This window comes from Solanum tuberosum, unplaced genomic scaffold (assembly GCF_000226075.1).
Source record: "Solanum tuberosum cultivar DM 1-3 516 R44 unplaced genomic scaffold, SolTub_3.0 scf00004, whole genome shotgun sequence".
Lineage (NCBI taxonomy): Eukaryota > Viridiplantae > Streptophyta > Magnoliopsida > Solanales > Solanaceae > Solanum > Solanum tuberosum.
Genome location: NW_006238930.1, coordinates 4,104,756 through 4,122,185, shown reverse-complemented (window position 1 = coordinate 4,122,185; position 17,430 = coordinate 4,104,756). Strand labels below are relative to the sequence as shown.

The following is a 17,430-nucleotide window of genomic DNA, read 5'->3' as shown; positions in this document are numbered from 1 at the left end:
AAATGTTTTTGAAAAATATTTGAAATTAAAAAAAAAACATTTTTATGCCACTCCCTACCCTACCGCCACCCCCCACACAGGCCATTCCCCTCAAAAACAAAATTAAGAAAAAAAAAATTTGGGAAATATTTCAAATTTTAAAAAAAAATCATTTTTTAAGCCACCCTACCCCCCCCCCCCCAATCAAAAAGAAATTTTAAAAAAAAAAATTTGAAAAATATTTCAAATTTTAGGCCCCCACCCACGACCAAGTCAATTTTTATTTTTTTAAAAAAAATTGGTTTTGGAAAAAAATTCCTAGGTCAAATCTCAGGGTCGGATTTTGGAACGATCATCGGGGTCTTGTCCTAGTTTGGGTGTCGAGGTCGGATCCTAGATCAATCATCGAGGTTGATTTTCGGATCAAAAATTATTTTCCTAAAGAGTATTTTTTAGTCTCAAGCCAAAAATAAAAGATATTTTCTGAAAAATATTACCAACCAAACATTAAAAAATATTTTCTACTCATCAACCAAACATGAGAAAATAAGTTAGAAGTCCACTTGTTTTCCAAGAAAACATTTTCCTTCAAACCAAACACACCCAGAGATGTTGAGCAAAAGAGGAGGAAGATGATAGTTCTAATCAAGTTTAAGAAAATTGACTTCAGTGCCCCTCTCTATTTAGCATAGGTCGTAGGAATGGTTTGTCAAGTCTGTTAGCATTTCTTAGCAGATAGCTCTTTGACAGACTAAAGGTCTCTGACAAAATGTGAAGAGCATCTGAAAATTAGCAGTGAACTTTTTACTGCTCTTTTTATTATTGTTAGCAATGACTTTGCTGTGATTTGTTATTATTGGAAGCAATACTCATGAAGCTTCTTCTCATTATTTGTTGCTATTCCTTCTTTACTTTCAGACGATGAGGTGCTTATAATTAAAAGTGTCATCCATAGAGACTTCAATGCAATGATAAAGGTAATGTATCATTCAGATGAGTGGTAGTATCTTTTTACTTGTTTGTTTCTCCATTAAATCTTTCTTTTTGAGGTTGCTATTGTTAGTTTTAGTTGTTCTCAACTTACATCTTCAATAAGTGCTACCCGTGAATGTTCTGAGTTGGACTTTAGTTGATATTGTTTCAGGAATTTGTTGAAGAATTACAAGCTAAGGATACATTTCTACTTATAAAAATGAATGCATATCTACTTTTTCAAAATATTAATACTCCCCCCTCCCCCACAAATTGATATGAACGGAACCATGCATAACAGCTGGATCTTTCTTTTCTATGAAGTATGGGACTCTTGCTGTCTAAGTTGCTCGGACTCTTCAATTTTGGTGCCGCACTTGTGTCGACACGACATGGGTGTGGGTGTGGGATTCGTGTCCGATTCGGTCAACCAATTTTGGGTACTTCGACCAAAGTCGATAGGGAAAGTCTGGGCAGTTTTAATGATTTCTGTAATCAATACAAAAACTAAGGTGAAATTGAAGAAAATGGAATACCTTTTATATAGAAATTCTTATGTCATTCCTTTTCCTTTAATCTCCTTCCAAGATTCTCCTCAAGTTCTCCACATAATATCTCATAATTTAAGTTTTATAACTCTATTTTTAGATATTTTAATTATTTTTAGGCAAATCTGCACCCGTATCCATATCCCTAATCTTAAAAATTAGATCATGAAGGATCCGACCTCTAGATCCGCACTTGTATTGGACACCCGCAGCAACTTAGCTTTCTCTATCCCTTTGTATGTACTAATTAAAATGGAATGAATTTTTATGTTGAGTTTTATGGCGATCACCTTACTTCGCATCTTTTGACCATGGCTGTGTATCCTTAATACACACAACATGTTTGAGGAAACTCTGATGGAATTAAGTTGTAGCATTGTAGGTGGTGAAATAGAGAATTCTTTAGGATTCTGAATATTAGTGTTGGTGAGAATCATCCTAAACCTTAAGGGTATAGCATGGACGTTGTCAGGCAAGATAACAGAGGCTCTTAGCAGCAGGGAGGGAACATGTTCACATGCAAAAGATAGGAGTAGATGGAGAATTGTATCTGGTGGACAATCTGGAAGGACAAGAATTCCTGATGTTTTGAGATCTTAGAGAATGATATGCAGAAGATCAAGTTGAACTTCATCTTACTGCTATGTTTTTGGTGTAATCAAATTTCATAATGATAATGTGTCTATCATAGATGTTCTGGATCCATTATAGCTAGAGAGGGAAGACACTAGAGCTCTATTGTAATATGGTTTCAGTACTACCCAAGTACTGTTTTGATCCCTGATATGATACAAAGTTACTGATTTCAAAAAAAGAAAATGATGAAACAATTTTGGTTACCAACAACAAACCCAGTGTAGTCCCATAGGCGTGTTATAGGGAGGGAAGAGTTTATCCAGACCAACCGTCCCATCACCTTGTTGTAAGGTGAACATTTAGGATTCCCAAAGTTTGGATTCAGTAATTCGGTTATTGAAAGTAGATACCAAATACCAAACTTCTTAGTTCAGTCTGGTCTGGTAAATCAAACTTTGGTTCAGTGAGTTTTGGTACAATAATTCGGTAATACTGACATGACCTTCATGTCAGTTCATCCAAATATCATCTTCCAATCTTAGCAATGGAGCCAACAAAATTAATAAACAAACAACTTTCAACTCAACAAATGATCACTAAAATATGATGAAGCTCAATGGAATCAATAATCAAGAGAATTTGTGAACATTCAACCATCTATGACACTTAACAATACCAAACCCAATCAATCGAAAGTCAATATCAGATTAAGCACAAACAATTCCAAATATATGGTATATATCGATACTAATGTTTCATACCGTACCGAACTCTAATATCATAATTCTTAAATTTCTCTTGAAAATCCTACCGAATTATCGAAATTCTCAATTCAGTTGAGTAATTCGGTGATTTATGCACAACCCTTCTTCGGTTAAGAAAATCTAGTGCCTCAAATATGCAAATCACTCTTAAAACACACTATGAACATGTTGGAACACTCAAAACACCAATCTGAGTTCGTCTCACATATTTGACCATGGCCAACTCTTAATTCTTGCTTGATTTGGTGTATATTTTAGCATATCTCTGATTAGTTTACATTTGCTTTAATGAATCTAGTGAACGATGATAGACTAGAGTCATGTCCTCAGGCAAGGGAGAAAGGCAGGGGTGGTAATTGGGTTAAGAGAGTTTCTAGGCTGAGAGTAGGGTCTTGGAACATAGGGACATTGATGAGGATGTCAATAGAATTAGTGAAGATTCTCAAGAAGAGGAAGATTAATATAACTTGTGTCCAGATTACCAAATGGGTAGGAACTAAGGCTCGAGATATGAATGGGTTTAAATTGTTGTACTTAGGAATCTCGAAGATCAGGAATAGAGTAGACAATCTAGTAGACACAAATCTAAGTGAGCAAGTGGTAGACATTAGGATGATGTCGATTAAACTAGTTGTTGGAGGGCTTACTTTGAACATTATTAGTGCATACACACTAAAAGCAAACTTGGATGAGGAGGTTAAGAAGAGTTTTTGGGAGGATTTAGATGAGGTTGTGAGAGGTATCCACACACTGAGAAGCTATTCATAGGAGGAGATTTTAGTAGCCACATCGAGACAACTCCAAAGGGCTATGATGATGTGCATGAAGGTTCTGCTTTTGGGGATAGAAACGAAGAAGAAGCCTCACTTTTGAATTTTGCAAAAGCTTTTTAATTGGAGGTAGCTGACTCGAGTTTCCCTGAAGGACGAACACTTGGTGACATTCTGGAGCACGTTGGCTAAGACTCAAATAGACTGCATACTCCTTAGGAAGGGTGATAGATGTCTTTGTAAGGAATGTCATCCCGAGTGAGAATCATACAATCCAACATAAGCTCTTGGCTATGGATTTGAACCCACCACCCCCCAACCAAAAAAGTTGATTCTGAACTTCGTTTGTGAAGGAACTGAACTTTGACGGCCAACACTTTTTTATGTGCCGCTTTACCCTAAAAGGAAAATGAGCTTTGCTCCTTTGGGTGCTAGGCACTCCTGTGGTTCGCGAGAAGGAGAAAGGATGTTGCATTTGGCGTGCGATGATAAAGAGAGTCTTCGTCTATGCATGAATTGCAACAAAAAATAAATGATAAAATAAAGCTGAAACAGAGGTATAGTGGGGGAGAGGTGAGGTCACAAGGGTGGATGATGTGTACGGGATGTCGGTGAAATGAAAATTGTCGAACATGATTGCAGGATGAATGATTAAGTAGTTTTCTTCAGAAAACAGAGTAGCTTTGCACTATAATGGGTAGATGATGTTAATTGAAGAATGTCTTGTGCTGATGCAGTGCTACATTGCTAATTGATTCAAAGTGTTGGCTAAAGCCTAAGGGATTTGTTTATTTATCTTCAAACGTGTTGTGGCAATGCCTTGTTTTGCCCTCTTTGGGCCATAAGCCACTTGTAATATTTCATGACATGTTGGAAATGAATTTTAAATGTATGTTTGATTGTAAAAGAAGCCCTACTATTATTTCATGACGTGGTAGAATATGATTTTTTTGTAAGATGGTGGGAATCTGATGCTTTGTGACATCAAATTCATTTGAAGAGAATATGACTTTCCTCCATTATTTATCGCAGAAAATCCGGAATCCAGTCTATCTGTTCCAAGGAATCGTATTACGCAGAGGTGCGAAAGGAACTGGGATGAAATCAATTGAATTAGCACTTTCCATGTGCGACATTGTTGACATTTATGGTTTCACTGTTGATCCTGGTTACACAGAATGGTAATGTTCTATTATGCTCGTCTTCTCCATTGTTACTTCAGCTTTTACTAGACGACAATATAAATGCACATTTGAAAAACTTGGTATCAGGTTTTCTATTTGCAGCTCTATCCAATGTTGAAATATTACCATCTTTCTGGAATATTTGACACTTCCACTTGAATGCCATCTTCTACTTTACCTTTTCTTAACTTTTGCATGCAATTTCTTACATCTAACAACCAGTAAACATTATCTCTGTGTGGTTATTGGGTTACTTTGTTGTATAGGACTCGATACTTTTCTACACCAAGGAAAGGGCACAACCCACTCCAAGGAAGGGCTTATTATCAACTCTTAGAATGCCTTGGAGTAAGGACACTGGATTAATGCAGTTAAAGGTCATTTTTCAATTTGTTCATTTTTTTGTTTGATGCTCTCGCTAAGAAATCATATTTTAGGTCATACGAATCCATTCTCCTATGCGAGCAAAGAGAAAGCAAGACTGGTCTGATGTGCCTAGTCAAGAAATGATAAGCAACGCTCACAGAGCTGCATTGCATTTGAAAAAGAAGCAAGCTGGGGAAGAGGGAGGATTGGGACAATTTGTGAACTGTAAAGTATGGGGCAAATCAGGTCCCTATGGCACTGGGCCTGTATCTGGTTCCACAGATATGACAGATACCAGGAAGGATTCAAATTACAATCGATGGGAAATCATGCCTTTTGAGAGCTTGAGGAAGGAAGCACGGAAGCACTATATGCAGATGGAAGGTGTGTCTTTGTACAAGATGGATGGGAATAAGCTGGATGATCTAGTCTGCGTGAAACACCCCCTGAAATCGGAGGCATGAAACAATGGCTTGATATATGGATCCATTTGAGTTGAACCTAATTAATATTTTACATGCACAAATACAAGGGAACCAAGTGATTTGTGTTAAACACATCAAGCAGCTTCCTCTTGGAGTGTAAGCTAGTGACAGCCACCACAGTGAACTCAGATCTTCTTTGGAAGTGCACTGCAAAATTGTCTGAAAGTTGCATATACTTGATGATCAGAATTACTGGAGGAATGAGGAAAGAAGGGACCAATATTCTTGAGATGTCCTTGACTTTTCTTAAATTCAGTAATTTTGCAAGTGAAGAAATCTCATGCTCCATATTTGCCTGATTTTGTTATAGAACTTTTCACAGCTAGTATACCTCTGTTGCTTTTATTCTTCTCAGTGTGAATTTGTGATTTTAAACTGTCATATCCAGTATAATCAAAAGGGATGGGCAAATAGTGCAAGGGCAAACACCGCAAAGACTGTCCTGCATAGCACAATTTATTGTTTTTACCCCGCTCTTCTTTTGCTTGTAACTATACATTTTATGTAGTGAGAAAACCATTTTTATTTTTCATTGATGAAAAAAGTGATTTATGTCAATTTTAATAGAATAACAATTTCATGAATGGGTACTGCAAAGTATAACAAGAACATTTTTTTTGTAATCAGAATTCAAAACTACAGTTAGGAACAAATACTATAACCCGCTCCGCCTGCCATCCCTAAATGCAATGCAAGGAAGACGGAGCATGTTCCCTTTTCTAATACTAACTAATAATAAAATAAAATGCATAGTATGCAGCATAATGGATGGAACAAGCAAAATTCCAGAAACATAATAAGCAAGTATGAAAAAGAATACATCTATGAGGTAGACTTGTTGTTGTTTCCACGGTTAAGAAGATCGTCAGAAACAACCTTGAGAAGCTTCCTCTGCTTAGATTTGGCAATCTTTTTGAGGGTTTTTGGATTGGTGATCTTCTGAACCTTGGTGCCAGACTTGAGAATGTTTTCCTGCTTCTTTTTCTCTCTTTCCTCCCTCTGCTTCCGCTTCTCCACCTTGTTCTGTCTTATCTCTTCCTTGAGCTCATTGATTCTCTCCTTATACGCCTTCTTTATCTCCTTCTCTTTCATCCTCTGCTCCAATGACTTCCCCTTCACGCTCACCTTCGCTGCCGATGATCTGTGTTTACGCGGCTGTTTCCAATTCCTTCCCGATACCCTCCCTGCAATCACCCCGTCGTATGTCGGCCTTCCCAGTACAGGTTTGTTTGGATCCTCCTCGGATGGAACCGCCTGTCTCTTCCTTGGAATCTCCTCCACTTCCATGGCCGCCGCTTCTCCATCTTCTATACCATTACCTTGCTCTTTCTCTGCTCTCTTTCGTTTGTACGTTTTTCCTCCGAATCCTTCGTCCAGGCACCGAAAATCCACAGTACACGCCATTGTTACTTTCCCACTGCTTCCTCTCGGTCTTATTTATATCACGCAACGCAAACCCTAATACTTTTCCTCTTCTTTTTTTTCCAGCATTTCACCTTTTTGGGCCGGGCCAAATCTAACCGACTCTTTGTTTCGGGTATTTAAAATATAGCCACGCATTTAGCTAATCTTTAATGCAAAATAAAATTGGATGGACTAGAATGGGAAGCCATTGACAAAATAGCCACTTTCTGAACCGCTAAATTAAGTAATCAGCATTTCAAAACTTTTCAAAATCGCAATATAGGTGAAGTCTTTTTTGTTTTCTACAAGTATTTGGATATATCTTTGCATGATTTGTTATGTTTTACTACAACTATTAGGAGCCTCGATCTAAGGTTATTGCACAATCTAGTCAAGACTAGAACCAAGAAAAAATGAATGATGGTGGATCAAGATATATTATATTTAATTTTATGTTATAATTATATTGATTACTTTGTTCAATTTTCATATTATATGAACATAAACTTTATATTTATAAGAACTAATTGTATTAGTTCAAGCTTTTATGTATAAACTAAACTTTATACATTACAATATTTAGTACTATATAAGTAAAGCACGCTTAGACTAATACATGATATATTTAAACTTTAAATCTTTATTAAAATTAAATAAATAATTACTCTATAGTAAATAATATATGTAAATATATGGTTAATAGTGTACAACTCATTGTTAATAGTATATTATTTCAATGATTTTTTACCTTGACTTTTGATCGTGATAATTGAGAGGAAGGGATTTTTGTCATGTTAGACTGCCTAGGTGAACTGTCATGTCAGTACATATGATAAAGATAACGTTTTAAGAGTATTTGTAGTTCAAAATATAGACGGCAAGGATAGTTTTGATCCCAAACATGGTTAAAAAGTATATATGAGCTATTTTGAATAGTTCAAGGATAATTTTAACCCTTTTCGATATTAAAAATAAGAGTAAAGTTTGTGGACATTATAGCTTTTAATAGAAATAGAAAAGGACGAGAGTAGAAAAGGAGTGTGAAGGTAAATGTCCATAATAAGAGGGATGTGATGTGGAGAGAAGTGGCTAGTAGTAATTCCCTAGTATAATAATGATAAGGGAGCCGATGGTTGCGCATTTACCCATGGGATGAGAGTGGGACTCTATTCTATTCTTCTTTGTAAAAAAAAAGGTCCTCAGATCTCTCTCTCTCTCTCTCTCTTCCTGTTCCTGAACAACATTACTTCCTACTTCCCCAAAGCTTGAAGCTTTTTATTTAAACCCCCAATCCGCATACATATTAACCGTAGATCCGAACGATCCAGATTGTACAATGGGCGCTTCTCAGTCCGTAGAACTACCCTCTGATGAAGAAGACGAACAGGATGAAGAAGAAGATGCGGAGCACGAAAACGATACCCCAGATGAGAGACACCGATTAGTTGGTGACGACTCTCTGCTCAAAAAGGTTCTCGAACAAGAGCCTGAGATGTTACCTTGCCACGCCTCCGCATCCCCTTTATCCCCTCAACTATCCTCTTTCGGCACCCCGCGTTTGGGACCTTCTATCAAGGTCTGGGACCCTTATAATGTTCTCGCTCCACCACCCTCAATTCCTCATTTCCACCGAACATTCTCCTCTGATTCTGTCGATGACGATAGGACCCTCACTGACCTATATTTAATTAGTAATGGCGAATGTCATATGAATTTAAGACCTGATTTGATTGCCGGCCGATCCCCAGAGGCTGCACTTACACCTAATGGCAAGCGCCAAGCAAGAGCTTTGGCTGTTTTTCTAAAGTCTCAAGGGATTCGTTTCAATTCTGTCTATACATCTCCCTTGGATCGAGCACGAGCTACTGCCCTCTCTGTTTGTCAGGTATACTATTAAGCTCAAAATCAAATCCATTTGCTTCCCACATCTATCTTTGTCGATGGGTGTCCCTCGGATCCTTCAGGGATACAATGACATTTATGGAGGACTCCGAGTATCAGCTTTGCAGGGGGAGAATTCTTCATTTTTAGGCAGCTGCATGTTTCCTCTGGTACTAGTGAGGTTTCCGTTTTATACTTCTCTGGTGATTGTGTATAGTGACTTCTGCATTTTTGCCCTGAAAGAAACCATTGGATTTCTTAGCTGCTATAGGTTCAGGATTTATATGGCTGTCAGAGTAGTTTTGGTTTTGCAAGTTTGTAGTCTTTGGTTGTCTAGCACCCTATGACAGACATTGCAATTGGAATTTATGTTATACTCCTAGTTAGTTCAAATAAAGTTGGGTCCAAAACAAAATCTTAAAGGTGACTTTTGTTTTCAGATGTTCTAGGATTAACAATTAGACCAACTTTTGAAGTACTTTTGGGATAAAAGTTGGTCCAATTCCTGTAGTATAAATAATAAGTTTCATAGTCGAGGAAATCAGATATCATTTAGATCAGGAAAGGGAAACTAATCGAATCCTTCTGGGATAGGTAAGAGTATACCATATGATCATGCTCTATTACATTTCCACACGGTGCTTGCAAAATATCAGTCTTAATAATGTATCAATGAAAGAGACAGCAATATTAGTACTTTCTTTGTCTATAATGTAATGTTTTCAGCAAGATTAGTACTGCTAAGAAAAGTTGTATATTCTGCATTTTAGCAAGGCATAATTGGCTTCCCAGGATATTTGATGTGTCAATAACATTCTTGCTGTCTTGACCACTAGCAAATTCAAACACTCTGTTACTGCCTTTCAGAGCAGCCAAGTCACAGTTTAACATCACATCCCCGAATTATACAAGGAACAACTTCGAGCAATAAGAGCTTGCTTCCTCTCGTCTCTAGTTATGTCTTAAAGACTTTCCCATTCTTAGTGATGCATTCTATGATATTCTGTACGGGGATTTTGACTGTAAGTAGAACAACTGGATTGACAACGTTGAAGAGATTTAGAGTAACATGTTATTTGCATGTTGTGTTAAGGACTTACGAATTTGCTAATGAATGGATCTCTGTTGACTGTGCAGGAAATAAACTTTTCAGAGGAACGGATACAATCCTCTGATGCTCTACTGGAAATGAGTCAGGGGCATTGGGAGGGATGCCACCGCTCGGATATTTTTACACCTGAAACAACTAGCCTAATGGAAAAGTTCCAGCCTGATTTTTCAGCACCATCTGGAGAGTCACTGAGGCAGGTGGAATTTCGGATGGTACAATTCCTAAATGGAACTGTTATGGCATTGCCTGACAAATTCAGATCTGATTTCTCTCCACCTGATCAGAGTGAGAACCAGGGCTTCTCAAACCGTGGTTCTCATCCACTTGTCAATTCAGTTCATGACCGAGATGGGCCGCCCTCTTTCTCGTCATCCCATTGGGATTTGCACCACAGGAATCGACAAGGACTTTCGAGGAAGAAGTCTGGAAAGAGTAGGCTTCAGATCGTGACAACTACTGGGGATCATGAGGCTGATGACGAGATGTCACCACGAGAACCCATTAATCCTAACTCCATCCGAGATTTAAATGTGCAAATCAGTACTAATGTTTCTCAATGCATTGGTATTTTCACGCATTCAATCCCAATAAAGTGTCTTCTTACTGGCCTTCTTGGCTGCAGTTCAATGATGTCAAGTAAGATATGCATAGATGATTCTTCAGTGACAGTGCTACAACATTCCTGGAAAATGGGATGGCAGATCAAGAGAATGAATGATACTGCACATCTTAGGCTTTTCTAGTAAATTATTCCATTCAATAGCTGAGATCACTGAGAAATTTTCAAGAATTGTGTATTCTACAATTAGATTCAGATCTCGGGGGTTATACATTCTCAATTTCTTTTCCTACTTGTACAATTGCATGCTGATACTGAATTGGAGAACCACGGCTGTGGATTATTATTTCAGTTTGTAGAATTTTAAATTTTTGATATTGTAGGGCACTTGTGTTGTGGATTTATTATTACGCGCTTTCTTTTCCTATTTACTTACTAGTAATGGCTTTTTAAAGGTTGGGAGAGATATCACTAAAATCTGGGCGTGCCCGTGAATGAATGAAGAAGACTAATTTGGGTTCACTCTCCTACTTCTCTACAAATCCCAACGTCGCCACCTTCTTCAATAGATACTTAGACAAATCTGATGTGTTCTCGTGGAACTCTATCATTGCCGACTTGGCTCGGAGCGGTGACGCCGTCGAAGCCCTTCGAGCTTTCTCTTCCATGCGAAAGCTCTCTCTCAAACCTAACCGTTCTACCTTCCCCTGCGCCGTCAAATCCTGTTCCTCCCTTTCCGATCTTACTTCCGGTAAGCAGACCCACCAACAAGCTCTCATCTTTGGTTATGACACCGACCTTTTTGTATCCTCCGCCCTCATTGATATGTACTCCAAATGTGGCCAACTTGCTGATGCAAGAAAGCTGTTTGATCAAATTCCTCAAAAGAATGTTGTTTCATGGACCTCCATGATAACTGGCTACGTCCAAAATGACCTCCCTCATGAAGCAATCTTGCTTTTCAAAGAGCTATTGGCAGCTCAGGCAGGAGAAGTAGTTTTTCTTGACTCAGTTGCCATGGTTTCCGTGCTCTCCGCTTGTTCTCGTCTTTCACGGAAGACCCTTACCCAAGGGCTCCATGGCTTTGTCACCAAAAGGGGATTCAATGAAGACGTGGGAGTTGGTAATACATTCATTGATGCCTACGCTAAATGTGGTGAGGTTGATTTGTCTCGGAAGATGTTCGACATTATGCCTGACAAGGACATCATTTCATGGAATTCTATGATTGCAGTTTATGCCCAGCACGGACTTTCAGCTCAGGCAATGGAAATTTTTCGTTCCCTGGCATGGGATAGAGAGGTTGACTACAATGCTGTCACCTTGTCAGCTTTGCTGTTGGCTTGTGCTCATTCAGGAGCTCTTCAGGCTGGCAAGTGCATACATGATCAGGTACTTCAAGGACTAATCACTTTCACAAATGCTGCATTCTTTCTGACTCCCTATTTTCAACTGTATTGATGTTTCCAGTTGTATAATTGACTTTGGTCTCTTTAGGTTATAAAGATGAACCTAGAGGATAACGTATATGTGAGTACATCCATGATTGACATGTACTGCAAATGTGGGAGATTAAGGATGGCAAGGAATGCCTTCAATAGAATGAAGGAAAAGAATGTGAAATCATGGTCTGCCTTGATTGCAGGTTATGGAATGCACGGGAGAGCTAAGGAAGCCCTTCAAGTATTTTACGAGATGAACTCAGCTGGGGTAAAACCAAACTACATTACTTTTGTCTCTGTCCTAGCAGCTTGTAGCCACGCTGGGTTGCTGGATGAAGGATGGTATTGGTTTAAGGTTATGGAACCTAGATTTTGCATACAACCAGGAGTGGAGCATTATGCTTGTATGGTTGATCTTCTTGGACGTGCTGGTTTCCTTACCAAGGCATATAATTTGCTAAAAGAAATGAAGGTGACGCCTGACTTTGTCATTTGGGGTTCTCTTCTAGCTGCATGCAGGATGCACAAGAATGTCGAGCTTGGGGAGATTTCTGCTAGTAACTTGTTTGAGTTAGACCCAACAAACTCTGGGTATTATGTTTTACTCTCAAACATATATGCCGATGCTGGAAGGTGGGAAGATGTAGAGAAGATGAGGATACTTATGAAAAATCGTGGATTAAGTAAACCTCCTGGGTTCAGCCTGCTTGAACTCAAAGGCAGGGTTCATGTATTTCTGGTTGGTGATAGAGAACACCTGCAACATGAGAAGGTTTATGCTTATTTGGAAGAGTTATCTGTAAAGCTGCAGATGGCTGGGTATGTACCCAACATGACATCTGATCTTCATGATGTTGATGATGAAGAGAAAGGACTGACATTGCGAGTTCATAGTGAGAAGCTTGCTGTTGCTTTTGGGGTCATGAATTCTGTCCCTGGTAGTACCATTCAAGTGATTAAGAATCTAAGGATATGCGGAGACTGTCATACAACAATTAAGCTAATCTCCAAGATTGTTAATAGGGAAATTGTAGTCAGAGATGCAAAGAGATTTCACCATTTCAAGGATGGCTCATGCTCATGTGGGGACTATTGGTGATTGAGCGAAAATTGTGGTCTTCACCTACTAATCGACTTACATGAGTTGTCATATGATGAGCATGGTGGTGCATAATTTGATAGAGATTTGCATGGAATATGATTTTCTTCAATCTCAAACTAGTCTATGTTTATGCTGGTCTTATAAAGGATATTGGTACCAAACAATATTCCCCGGTTGTGGTGATGTGTCAAGCAAGAGCAAAAGAGAGAAAGCGGATCAGTAAGTAGAATTTGGAATTTTTCTTCTCTTCTGTGATTAAAAATGGCCTGCCCTTTTATCCACTGCAGTCTGCAGTGAATCTTGTTTGTTTGGTTGAGACGAGTATTGTGTCATTTGGGCATTGCAGGGTTGAATGGTAGCAATACCTGACATGAGCATCAATTTGGTGATCGTTTTGAGTATTTTAGCTCGTTGTTTACCGGCTTGTTATCTATCTATTTTGTAGTGTATTGTTAGTTTAAATATAATTTGTTTTGATTGTTACTTAATTTGATTGTATCATAGGTGAAATCATGTTAGTTAAGAACAAATTGTTGATTGATTTGGTGTGATCACATTACTGCCTTATTTTCTTTTACTAGTTTTTGAGAACGCCTTGTACATTTGTCCCTCATAATTACTACAAGATTTCTATATATTTTTTAAAAATTGAACTTCAGAATAGAAAATATACATGTATTGCACGCTACTTAGTATAAATATTTGTTAATGATTTAAATACATTTACAATATGTATAAATAGTTATTCAAAAAATTAATTAATCAAAAGAGAAGAATGTAACACCAAATTAAAGCTTAACATCAAATGGACAATCTGACAATCATATCAAATAGTTTTAAGAAATTGTAAATTTCACATGAGTTATTAGTTGTGAAGATCTCACCTAATGTTTGAAGAGAATATATAAAAACTTATCAATATCCATTACATTATTATAGCATCACAATAAATTATACAACTTCTGATGTACATTATATTCATCCTACAAATATTCGAAAATAAGATGAAATAGAGTAGACTAAAAACAATAAAATAGCTAATGAATGGAGGAACTTCCCAATAACTAACAAAAGCATAAATAGATTTACCGCTTTTTAATTGCATATGTGATGAGCAATTACATTCATCAGCAATCATCCCTCAACAATTATACATTAGAATAACTAAATGTATGCATTAACATAAAGTGACTGTGATGAGCAATGTAATTACATACACCAATAATCATCCATCAACAATTATACATTGGAATAACTAAGTGTATACATTAATATATAATTTTGAAAATAATTTTTTGGTATGTATAACAGTCAAGAATTATAAAAGTCATTTAAAAATTGATGATATATGTACATAACATCTATGAGAATTAGATTGGTTAAAGTTGGGATATGTAAAGTTTCTGACTAAAATCTAAATATGTGTACCATATTAAGATGTATGGTAATTCAAAGGACATTTTTGTCCTTTATTGTTAAAGAATATTTCAGTTTTTAAAGGATATAATTTACTGCCTTTTATTGTTACGAAACACTTTCATCTACCAAACTCCATTTTAGAATGAAAACAAATTAAATATTTTGTGAATTAATTCTATCTAGAAATATATTGGATTAATACCATAAAATTATTATTTAATATTTTATTAATTAGTTTTTTAATAATATTTAAATTTAGTAAAGGGGTAAAATCGTAATCCAACTTTGAAGTTAAGATCTTCCAACTTAAAATAATATAATATATATGATTTTTCATTTTGTCTTGCCTATTAATTAATAATCTTACTTACCTTTTTTTTTAAAATTATTATTGTAGCTTTATCTTGTATCTTATTTTTCTTTAAGATTTATTCTTCAATTTTTTGAGATATGACTTTATATAATGATAAAAAATAATATAATTTATCCAAACATTATATTTATTAAAATAATAATAATAATAACCATCCAAATAGAGAAGGTACATGTTGATTTTAAGCAAGTAACGTGAAATGCCAATCATTTTTCTCAATTTGGTACGAAATATTCTTATTGAATAGAACATTTATTATTCTAACGTATGCCTATATTCAAAAAAAAAAAAACTTGTGCGTAAACGTTTTCTACAAAATTGTTGGGTGAGTGTTCCAATTGCTTGAATCGATATTCGATACAACACCCCTAAAGAATATACTGGTAAGGTCCTCCGTTTAAGGCCAACTTGCGTTTACCGTTATGCCCATACTTGTCTGCTTCTCTATGCTGTTCTCCTTTACCTTATTTTTATTTCAATTACTTAAATCATAGCAATATGAAATGTATGAATTATATATCGATTCATAAAAAATAAAAAACTTCTTAAATTATTCACCATATAGAGTACTAGTTTAATTGTTTGCAATGTCAGTGTCACTTCCCTATGAAATCTGAGTCAACCTCATTTACATCGAAAGACTATCTTTGGAGTATTATCTTTGTTCAAATACGACTCTATAGGATAAAGCAAGAACTTCTCATAAAATATGAAGTATTATTTTACAGTATATACAATTTATGAAAATTTAAATTTTAACACTTTTTAAAATTTGTTATAGTGGCTATATAGTTAAGTAAGTAAAGAATGAAAAATCGTTTATCATTAGATTAACTAGTATTAGAGCCGTCAAAGTGGGCCTAGCCCATGGGGCCGGCCCAACCCAACTCGTTTTTGGGGTAGGGTTGAGATATGATTTTTCAAGCCCATTTAAAAGTAGGGCTTATAAGCTCGACCCATATAAGCCCTTGGCCCTTGAGGCTTGATCGGGGCCGGGCCGGGGTTGGCGCATGGGCCAAAACTTTTTATTTAAGGATAACTTACAATAACTCACTAGTATATAATCTAATTACTTAAATACCCACAATGTTGTAATATTATGAATCTTACCAGATTTTGGTACGTCCGGGTACATGTATCTCGAAATATATGGACTCAAAATTAGGTTAATCTATTCTAGATACACTCTATCCAAGAAGATTTACATGTATCTAAGATGCATAGACAAATCTCGCGCCCTCGCCTCCCTCCAATCTTTGTTGTCACTCTCTTATTTCACTCACGTATCTGGTATGCGAGATACATGCTAATTACAGTAGACTTTTTGCTAGTGTTATTAAAACAACACCATTGTTTTGTAAATTTGATTTGAAAATCTTCTCATTTTCTAGATGTTATAGAATGGATTAATTACTTGAATAAGTCCTTTTTAATTAATAATTACTATTTTTAAACATATTTTTTAATTATTACCATTTATAGCAATATATAATAATATTATGTATACTTATTTTATTAGATCTATTATTTTCTGTTGCGCTCTTTCTCCGTTTTTTTTTCTATCTCTCGCTATTTTTTTCTTTTCCTCCCTGGCCCTGCAGCCTCTCTGCACCCCCTCTCTCTCTATGCTTTTCTTTCTTTCTTTTTCTCCCTGTACCTCCTCTATCTATGATTTTTCAATATTAATAAAAAAAGTTAGGCTTTTATCAAAGGCAAAAGATCTATAGAAAAGTTAGGGAAATTTTCAGAATTCGAAGAATTGGGGCTGCTTAGTTTATAGAAGAAGTCGATTAGTTTTTTATTTGTTGCTTTGGCGTTGTCGACTATTTTCATTCTAATGAAGGTTATATAAATAATCGTATTCATACCTGATGAAGATTTGAAGATATGAATATTTGAATATATGAAGATATGAAAGTTTGAATAAATGAAGATATGATGTCATATTTGTGCCCCATACTTCCTCATATCTAAAGGTGAATTCGCATGAGAAAATTAGATTTAAAGATATGATGTCATCTTTGTAACAAATAAAGAAACATAATAAACTGCAAAATGAATTAAACTTGAATTAAATATGTATTACACATATTAAAGTTGAATTAAAAGAGAATTAAACATGAATACAAAATGTAGCAAACGAAAGAACATTTTATGATCAGTAGACTAAATAAAATTTGTATCAATAATGAATTAAACATGTAATCCAATCGTAACAAATCAACCAATAAACTGCAAAATGAATTAAACTTGTATTAAAAGTGTATTACACAAATATTAAAGTTGAATTAGAAGAGAGAATTAAACATGAATAAAAGACGTAACTAATGAAGACCAGACATTGATCTATAAAGTGAATTAAACTTGTATCAATAATGAATTAAATTAGTAATTCAATAGTAACAAATCAATCAATAAACTGCAAAATGAATTAAATTTGCATTAAAAGTGTATTACAAAGTATTAAAGTTGAATTAGAAGAGAAAATTAAGAAT

At 36.0% G+C, this 17,430-nt stretch overlaps 4 protein-coding genes across 6 annotated transcripts in view; 3 read left to right on the top strand and 1 right to left on the bottom strand.

Moving 5' to 3' along the window:
* LOC102589265 (uncharacterized) overlaps positions 1-5,969 on the top strand; it is a 12,879-nt gene extending 6,910 nt beyond the window's left edge. Inside the window, 4 exon segments of the mRNA NM_001288066.1 lie at positions 898-956; positions 4,642-4,790; positions 5,060-5,141; positions 5,231-5,969. Coding sequence (NP_001274995.1) covers positions 898-956; positions 4,642-4,790; positions 5,060-5,141; positions 5,231-5,623 — 683 coding nt within the window. The 3' untranslated portion in view covers positions 5,624-5,969.
* A 273-nt stretch (positions 5,970-6,242) lies between these two features.
* LOC102588941 (rRNA-processing protein CGR1) lies at positions 6,243-7,119 on the bottom strand. Its single transcript, XM_006338672.2, has one exon. It carries the CDS (start codon positions 7,046-7,048, stop codon positions 6,467-6,469), a length of 582 nt encoding a protein of 193 aa, XP_006338734.1. The 5' UTR covers positions 7,049-7,119; the 3' UTR covers positions 6,243-6,466.
* A 1,033-nt stretch (positions 7,120-8,152) lies between these two features.
* LOC102587962 (uncharacterized) lies at positions 8,153-11,010 on the top strand. Its single transcript, XM_006338669.2, has 2 exons — positions 8,153-8,933; positions 10,067-11,010. The coding sequence occupies exons 1-2, from the start codon at positions 8,385-8,387 to the stop codon at positions 10,781-10,783; spliced, it is 1,266 nt and encodes a 421-aa protein (XP_006338731.1). The 5' UTR covers positions 8,153-8,384; the 3' UTR covers positions 10,784-11,010.
* Positions 11,011-11,061: 51 nt separating this feature from the next.
* LOC102588285 (pentatricopeptide repeat-containing protein At3g26782, mitochondrial) lies at positions 11,062-13,684 on the top strand. 3 transcript variants are annotated; one of them, XR_366579.2, is made up of 3 exons: positions 11,062-11,991; positions 12,097-13,362; positions 13,490-13,684. XR_366579.2 is itself a non-coding variant. In XM_006338671.2 (3 exons), exons 1-3 carry the CDS (start codon positions 11,098-11,100, stop codon positions 13,138-13,140), a joined length of 1,860 nt encoding a protein of 619 aa, XP_006338733.1. In that variant the 5' UTR covers positions 11,062-11,097; the 3' UTR covers positions 13,141-13,684. The 3 variants fall into 3 exon arrangements, 2 of the variants coding, with proteins under 2 accessions (XP_006338733.1, XP_006338732.1); XM_006338671.2 differs by having other exon boundaries at positions 11,062-11,755; positions 11,834-11,991; positions 12,097-13,684; XM_006338670.2 differs by having other exon boundaries at positions 12,097-13,684.
* The last annotated feature ends 3,746 nt before the right edge of the window (positions 13,685-17,430 follow it).

What these genes read in the sequence shown, in the direction of transcription:
- LOC102587962 (XM_006338669.2), top strand. Translation starts at nt 8,385, where the DNA reads ATGGGCGCTTCTCAGTCCGTAGAACTACCCTCTGATGAAGAAGACGAA. An exon ending in CTGCCCTCTCTGTTTGTCAG is followed by an intron (nt 8,934 to 10,066) that starts GTATACTATTAA and finishes TTGACTGTGCAG; the next exon opens with GAAATAAACTTTTCAGAGGA.
- LOC102588941 (XM_006338672.2), bottom strand. Translation starts at nt 7,048, where the DNA reads ATGGCGTGTACTGTGGATTTTCGGTGCCTGGACGAAGGATTCGGAGGA.
- LOC102588285 (XM_006338670.2), top strand. Translation starts at nt 11,098, where the DNA reads ATGAAGAAGACTAATTTGGGTTCACTCTCCTACTTCTCTACAAATCCC. An exon ending in GCAAGTGCATACATGATCAG is followed by an intron (nt 11,992 to 12,096) that starts GTACTTCAAGGA and finishes TGGTCTCTTTAG; the next exon opens with GTTATAAAGATGAACCTAGA.